Consider the following 8790-nt stretch of genomic DNA (forward strand, 5'->3'; position numbering starts at 1 on the left):
TCCAACTTAAGAGTGTATTGCTCAGCTTAAAATAATATAAAAGTTCGCTTTGTAAAATTTAGAACAGAAAATGCAACTGAGTACATAAGTCTTGAGCGAGAATCTAGCTTAGAACAATAAAAATGTCGATGCTTCTAAACGTGCAATATTTTGAATGCAATATGTGGCTACAAAGTTGACTGCTACAGCTTAGCGTATCATAATATTTAATGCAGATAATGATGTTTCGTAGACGGGCTACACAATCTGGCAAAAATGAACGATGAAATCATACGCTTTGTGGCGGTCGAATTTTAGAAAAGTTTTCTTGATCAAAACATTATTTGAAAACTTTTGAAGAAGGTCAAGTCAATGAAAAATAAAAATTAAAAAAAAGAAGGAACTAAGTTCTAATTATTTAAGAAATTGTGGATAACATGTGCACTTTTTTATTATTTTTAGGTGAAGATCTCCCTTTGATATTGCTAATTTGTTTTCAGGTCTTGCACGACCATATATGTTACCGATACGAGATTCTGGAAGTAATAGGCAAGGGTAGCTTCGGCCAAGTGATACGAGCACTCGATCACATGACCAACAAGCACGTGGCCATCAAAGTGATAAGGAACAAGAAACGGTTCCATCACCAAGCATTGGTCGAGGTCAGGATTCTCGATCACCTCAGAAAACGGGACAAGGAGAGCAATCACAACGTTATCCACATGCTGGAATATTTTTACTTCAGGAATCATCTGTGTATTAGCTTCGAATTGCTCAGGTAAGCAGTACCTATTATCTTTTTGCAATAAATAATAGTAAAGTCAAAGTAATATCTATTTATACAGAAAATACCTAAAAAATTAGTGCCCGCCTTACTGCTGTACACAACCAACCTGCCTCGAGTTTTAATTGTTAATACCTATTGTTTTGGTAAATCAGGATAGATAGTGATACATTTTTTATCTTATCAACTCATCCCGCTGTATTTGTGGCGTCCAGAATGCAATTATATCTAATTGTATAAGTATCGTTCTAACGGCAAGGAACAAGTGGTTTTAAGTAGAAGCGAAATTATAACCGATTTAGATATTTTGCTTTGCAATTATGACTCCATGGTTTCTATACGTGCCCGCCAAGATGTTATGCTAAAATGCGCCCACGATGGGTTCGAAAAAGATTAACAAAGATTGATGTACCGTTAACACGACTTTTTAAATATCGACGACCTGTCCCAATATATCGCGAAAACATAAGTACATCCTGAATGAAAAATCGCACTTTTAAATCTGACCCAAATACATTGAGTGTTTGTAAACAATTTTCTGTCATTAACGCAGGCAAGGAACCTGTCTAAAGATTAGACAATAACAAATTAAATGTAGGTTAAGAGCTTCGTCTGAAATGCCTTTTATATTCTAAAACCCAGCTTAGATAAACAAATAAATCATGTGAGGACTATTAAAAGCCTATTCATAGATGTGGGACAAAATATATGTCGCGTTTAACAAAAAGTCCTCTCTTTGGTTAATTATCTCCATTGATTGATTTTTCCTTTTTTTACAATTTGTGAGGGGATTGTAATATTTTTCTAAGTGGCACTTCTAATTGACAACGAGCAGTATATTTAACGGTCGACTTAATTCGAACCAACACTTACGAATTTCCATGGACAATCCGTAAGAATCTTATTAGGTATTTATTTCAATAGTTTTAAACAGTCTATCTTATTTATTTATTGAAACTGAATTTTTCAATGTTAAATTCGGTAAAATATGTGAGGTATTGGCAAATAGCACATACCGTGCGTTCAATTTATCTTGATAACATTTTAATTGACTGTAACTTTTTTGTTTTTAGAGATGTCAAGGTAAACAAGAAAAGAAAATGTAGGGTTAGTGGAAAAGTTTCTTTTCCAAGGGGCATGTAATACAAAACACTATCAATTATCTGACGTATAAGTCTGCATCATATTGTTTTAAATGATTACTTTATATTTTAGTCCACTCGTTTTTGACAATTCCGCAAATATAGGACTGCAACAAAAAATAATTATTTACAAATTAACGAAGAACGAAAACATTAAAAATAACAAGACGCAGTAAAGTGAAAAATTCTTTAACTAACTATTCTAAATAGCGCTGCAGGTGACCAGCATTTTTCTGAACACATTTCTCATACACTCTAATTGTATGATGTCTTGCATTTAGTAACGTTTCCGGATTGTCTCTTAACTGATCAATTGCCTCTGGAATCCTTTGCCAAAGTTCCACGACATTATTACAAGTTTTCATGTGTCCTCAAAAAAATCCATTAAAGTTAAGTCGGGCCCAACCTATGGGATATTTCATGTTAAGGAAATTTTTAACTTGCATGACATTGTGAGGAGGGTCACCGTCTTGCTGCCATATAATCAGTGCTGATATATTTTGGGGTAAATCTTCTATATATATTGGTCTATTTGGTGCTCTAAGAGTTGCGAATAATGATCTCCAGTTAACATTTGGATTGGTACCCCTGGGTTTTTATTTCGTCTATTTGTCTAGGATTATTTAAAGACGTTGTTTACTAATATGTCAAACATGAACATATTTTTATTTGTCAGTCAGGGTCCCCTTTGAAATTATATAAAAATGTTCTACTTTTGACGATTTGTCAAAAACGAGTGTACTAAAATATAAAGTGTGTTACATCATTGTAATCGGAATAAGACATTCTATTAAACACATATATAATATACAGATTGTTCCATTTAAAAAAGTATGATGTAGGCTTATATGTCAGATTTCAGTATTTGTTCGGAAAAAACTTGGCTTCTAACCATACATTTTCTTTTTTTGTTTACGTTGATATCTCTAAAAACAAAAAAGTTACAGTCAATTAAAACTTGTGTTTCCTTAACAATCCACAGGGTGTTGAAATATGGACATTTTGAGACATTGACATCAAATTTGGAGAATCGGTTATACTGCCTAACATAATCCGCCATGTAAAATAGTTATGACAATCCAAAAATTCGTGTGACGATGGTTCTAAAATAATTTTTGTGATTTATTTGGACACTTGTTGCTTTCTTGAGTCCTTTCTGCATCTGCAAGAAAAAATTAAAAACCAATAGTGCTGCAAATGGCTAGGTGAAATGTGCAAATGGCATATAAAATTGTCTTTATTTTATAACTATGATATTTAAGCACCTCTATATAGTGATATGTTATTGATATTTTTAACCAAAATTGTTTGTAGAAATATTCTTTCAGAAAATTATATGAGCACAAATAATGTTCATGAACTAGGATTTAAACTATATATTTATATATATTATATATAGTAAAGTGACGGTCTAAAATTAAACATAATTGAAATAGTTATTACTGTCTTCTTTTTCAAGAGACGTGTTACGTACCATGTACTCTAACACTAAAAGTATTTTATTGCTAAAAACATTGTCTTACATGAAAGTCAAGCAAAGCATTGTGCGCAACTACATGTTTGTATGGAATTGTCAGTACAACATGTAAACAATAGTCGTATATTTTCGACCAGAATATCAATTAAACATTTCCTGTCTTACACAGGGCAAGAAGAACGTGACCATTTGGCGGCCATAGACGGCGAATGTGTATTTTCCGTACTGGTTAGGTTGGTAAAAGTAATGTGGAGGAAGATATAGCCCCAAATTATAGTTTGAAGTTCTATAGTCTAGTTCTAGATATTTTCTATACCTAATGTCTATATTTTAGAAAAGCTATATGAGTGACAGTAAGAATTAAATATATCTGTTGAATTGCATTGTAGTGTGCCATTGCCACTGCATACAACTTGATGGGAGTTACAAACCCTCGTCCAATTCCAATCGGGAATAATTAGCTAAAGCTGCAAAGATTGCGGTTGCTCCTCACGTAATCGTTTACCTTCCCCGCCACATACTTTATGCACTGCAACAACAGAGGTCCGGGATGGATACGAGTGATTGTGTTGCCGCCTAGCAATTCGACGAATCTCGATACATTTTTACGATAACAGACATATACATAGACAGACATTAGGCAAGGTAAAACATACACATAGACCTTTTGGATAGGTATACTTTTTCTTAGACTTTTGAAAAGAAGAGTTAAATCCCAAAGTTTTGAAGTTTGAATCAAACATTATATATATTATACTAAATATTTTTAAGACTAATAAGTCTGAATGGATGACCTGAAGATCCTTATTATCTTCTATCGTTGAAAAGGTCCGTTAGTTAAAGGTATAATGTCACAGGCCCTAGGTGCAGGAAACTTACGGACTGAGTTCGTGTCATTCTAGAAAACACAATTTTCTTGCGAAACACCAAACGCGACAAGTAGTCGAATAAGGAAAATAAATTTAATACGGTCCAAGTATCACCGCGTATTTAACAATTGACGGTTGACGACAATGCCATTGTCTGAATGAAACGTGAGGATGATACGTTTTCCGGCTAATGAGCAGCTTCTTTTACAAAAGCTAGGATCTGTTTACCATACCAAAGCGGACGGAATGAACAAAATTAAAGTTGTTCAAAAATGCAAAATTCAAAAAAATAAAGTTATATTATTTTTATTTGTTTTTAATGTTTTTAATTATACACTGATCAGATCAGGGATCAGATCTGATAGTTATGCATGTGTTCTGCATTGACGTCACTAAGTGAATGTATGACGGTAGTAGAAAAAATATAGTATTTAACAAGTTTGTAAAATTTTTCAGATACTCGTTTATTAAACGCTCGTTCCGATGCGCTCCGCTAGTGTCTAAAGAGACGCGTGACTAAAGTATCGTTTATGAAACTTGCTGCATAATAGACTATTCTTAATCAAATAAAATAAATCTTAACATTTATGAAGAAACTTACCTGGTGATTTTTGCGTGTTTTGTTGAGTGATAGTAAAGCATACGAAGAAATATTCATCGGTTTAACACTGGAAACCACTTCTTCTGTTTGATCTCGACCAGCATTATTCGGTTAGCCGACGAACTATCCAAATGCATAAAACATAAGATGCATCTAAATTAAGTTTTATGTTAATCCAAACTCGAGAATAATGACATACTCGAGGTTCAACGACTTCATTAACTTAATGTACAATTAAATAATTTAAACGCTTCGCCATGTGTAACTAATTCCCTTATTTTTCGTAGTTTTCGTATATATACGAAGTAATTTATCGTAACTGCACGTATGCTATACATATCACAGAGGCGTAGAGTGTTATCACTGAATATATAGGGTGATTCACCACAAAATTTACCGATCTGTAACTATAGAACTATAACTAGTAAGTATAAATATTATTATATTTCAATTAAGTAATTTTCTTTTTATAAACAGGCCTAGTTAAAAAATGTATACAGATCAGTGCAGAAAAAATAACAATTAATGTCATTGTTTTCAATATGCTAATAGTGTGTTAAACGGCATGTAAGTCACGAGTTTATTTCTCACGATCGGAGCGAGCAATTAATAAACGACTGATGTCAAAAATTTGCACACTATAATTTTTCTAAGACCGTCAGTCTTTAGATACATTTTTGCAAAATGACACTAATCGGTTCACGGACATGGCCGTCAAAATTGAGAAACGTCAAAATTCAAGCAGTGAGGTAATATCTCCGAAAACATCCGATTGCTCCAAAACCCGTGGGGAGGTGAAATCCCGGAAATGTCCGAAGTGGCTCGAATCCGTGGGAAACGAAACTGACATGGCAAAATGACACTTCCCTCATGCTAGATCGGTGTATAACTGGGCAATTTACAGAAGGGAGTAGCAAAATTTTCGTCTTTTTTAAAATTTAATGTTTTGTTCAGGCGTTTTTTTCACCTAAATTACTTACTACCTTGTTAAACTGATCTCCAAAACTGTGAAGCATTTACACAAAATATGTAACCCCCATCAATAAAAGACCTTAGTTGGACGGCCGATGAAAATTTGTAAAAATAAAACGTACAACAATCGCGAATTTTAGCGAAACTATCTTCCTAAATTACGTTTAGCGAACGCTCGGTATGTGGCATGAGTTTCGTTTAAAGTTTGTTGAACTTTAACCACCTTCAAATTGTATTAAACCGCCGCTTTCGCGTTTATTAAGACTAATTGAAACAATCTTCTTTTCAGCCTTAATCTCTACGAACTGATCAAGAAGAACAACTACCAGGGATTTAGCTTAAATTTAATCAGGAGGTTCGCGAACTCGCTACTCAAATGCCTCAGGCTCTTACAGAAAGAGAATATCATCCACTGCGATCTAAAACCGGTAAGTTGGCTGTCCTTCATTCGTTATTGATTAGTTCTCTACAATGTATAAAAGCCTTATCTTAAGAAGTTACTATTATAACATTATATTTATTGACATCTAACTTTCTTACGCATATAATTAAAAAGGAAAACATAGGAAGCGCGTTTTCCGAAAATGTACATTTTACAAAAATTGCAAAACTGTTTTTGCTATAAAAAACTTCTGGTTTCTATGAGAATATTTATAAAGCACCATTTTATTGTTAAAAGTGTAATCTTTTTAAAAAAAAGTTTCATAGTTGTCAGCAGATTGTTCTTTTTTTATATATCATGAATTAGGGCGCCCATTAAGCAATTGCGTGTATAGGAAATAAAAAAATTCTAAGTGAAGAAATACAGCCTAATTCAGAAAAATCATGAAACAGAAGAATTTCAACGAAACTTCTACAAGAGAAGCAAGTTAATAACAACATTAACAGTTGAGATATTCTAAACCTCGAATATATGGATGAAAATAAATATATTTAGTTTTTTTGGTAAATTGTATTTAAAGTAGATCGGTTTTATTTTATTCGCTAATATAGAGACTTCTTTAGATTTATCTTATGCATTAAATGTAGTACTTTAATCATAAAAAATATCGCGTTTCTATAACGGATTTCTTTGCTCGTGGCGCATTAACTCCGATCATTAAATTTTTATTACTCCGCTCTACCGAAATAAATCACTCTAAAGCTTGCAATTTTCGTATTTTTAATCGAAACTTTAACGTTTGGGCATTAACTTGTTTATTATTAAAGTTCGCTTCGTTCGTTCGTTCATAAATCACCGTGCATTAAAGTAGGTCCTCCGTACTAAATTCGGTGGATTTATTATAACCAAATATTTATTAGGGAAAACATCATATCCAAAAATTGATTACGTGTTTCTGTTTGCAACAATATTTTTCCAGTGTAAATTAAGTGGCTGCAGATTAATTTCGACGTTACTCTGTTATATATTTTTTAAATATTTCATATGGCTTTAGAGTCTAGAAAGATTTCATGGTCCGACACTTGAGCAGCGACGACGACTATTAAAGAAAAAGCTGCAGTGGGGTTTTTGACTGGGTCAATATTATTACCGTCGCATATTGCACTGCAGGTCTCATTCATTAACATTTTAATATAATTCGTTAATTTATTAATGTTATCTGCTACGCATTGTATGTATTGTGGAGTCGGTATGTAAACGACCACGCCTAGTCTAATGAAAGGAACCTTTAATTTCGTCGAGAAATTAATTTCTCGGAAAACGCTAATTACGCTGGTTAAGTGAGCGAAATTAAATTCTTTATGAAATGAATGTCAGACGAAAAGAAACTATAACTCCTTATTTATATTTGTTTGGGTTTAGATGTCCCTTATTGGGAATGTTCTTTAAGTTTCTGATACCTATCCCTTAACATTAAAAAATAAAATAAATTATCAGTTAGATTTGAGATGTATTATGAACATTGCTTTTTAAATCAGAAAATATAGAGACCTGAATAAAATTAATTTTTGGAATAGAATCTAAGATAATAATATAAATAATTAATTTGAGATGTATTATGAACATTGCTTTTTAAATCAGAAAATATAGAGACCTGAATAAAATTAATTTTTGGAATAGAATCTAAGATAATAATATATATAATTAATGTAGAAGCTGTAAGCGGTGCTTCGATAGCCAGGGTAAGAACGGGAGAGAAGAAAATTATAATGAAAAAGCACTTTAGCTAAATTGCATTTTTGCAAGAGATGAGCCTTTCTAAAAATAAATTTATATTTAAATTAGTGAATCCTTGTGACAATGAATTACAAAAAACAATTGCGTTACAGGTAAAAAATTCCGAAGCATGTTATTCTGATGGTTGTGTATCCATTGGGAAGTATGGGTATGAATAGAGTCGTTTTATTTTCATAACAAATATGTTAAAATGTAGAATTGCTACGGGTTGGATTTTAAGCCATCTAAATTCAGCACATATTCATAATAAAATTTTCACAAGCAGTATTGTATTCATTATCAATAAAAAAAAGATCACCCTTGAGATCACCTTACACCTGAAATATAAGCGAAAAACCCTTGAAAATTTTGAAATTTAAATTAGAATAATAGTTTATACCTGCAGGGGAATTAATGTTCGTTCAATCAAAACTCCTTTTATGATTTAAAAATGTTGAATAGTGAAATTATTTTTCTTATTTTTAGTATTGGGACAATTTTTGTTTCGGAGTTAATCATCGAATTTTGCTATAATATTAAAAAACGAGGGCTTCTCATTGAACTGTCGGATACAAACACGTGTGTAATTAACTTATAGAGATGCTAATAATAAGTACCTCAGCCACGTGCTTGTTTGTCAGTTAATCTGATTTTTCTTAACTTAATTTTAGAAATTAACTTTTAAATAACTACATATACGTACACGGCAATAATTGCATTACGAAAAATACTATTGCAACAATTGCAGTTTTAATTGGCCAGTTTCGAAACAATTATGCAGGTGCTTTCCTATGAAAATGGCTTCAAA

At 32.4% G+C, this 8790-nt stretch overlaps 1 protein-coding gene across 1 annotated transcript in view; it reads left to right on the forward strand.

The window, feature by feature from the left end:
* LOC132703171 (dual specificity tyrosine-phosphorylation-regulated kinase 4-like) overlaps positions 1 to 8790 on the forward strand; it is a 108468-nt gene that overhangs the window by 50709 nt on the left and 48969 nt on the right. Inside the window, exons 6-7 of the mRNA XM_060672300.1 lie at positions 480 to 757; positions 6114 to 6252. Of these exons, the coding sequence (XP_060528283.1) occupies positions 480 to 757; positions 6114 to 6252 (417 nt within the window). The remainder of the gene's footprint in view (positions 1 to 479; positions 758 to 6113; positions 6253 to 8790) is intronic.

Source organism: Cylas formicarius, unplaced genomic scaffold (genome assembly GCF_029955315.1).
Source record: "Cylas formicarius isolate icCylForm1 unplaced genomic scaffold, icCylForm1.1 PGA_scaffold_6__28_contigs__length_40554024, whole genome shotgun sequence".
NCBI lineage: Eukaryota > Metazoa > Arthropoda > Insecta > Coleoptera > Brentidae > Cylas > Cylas formicarius.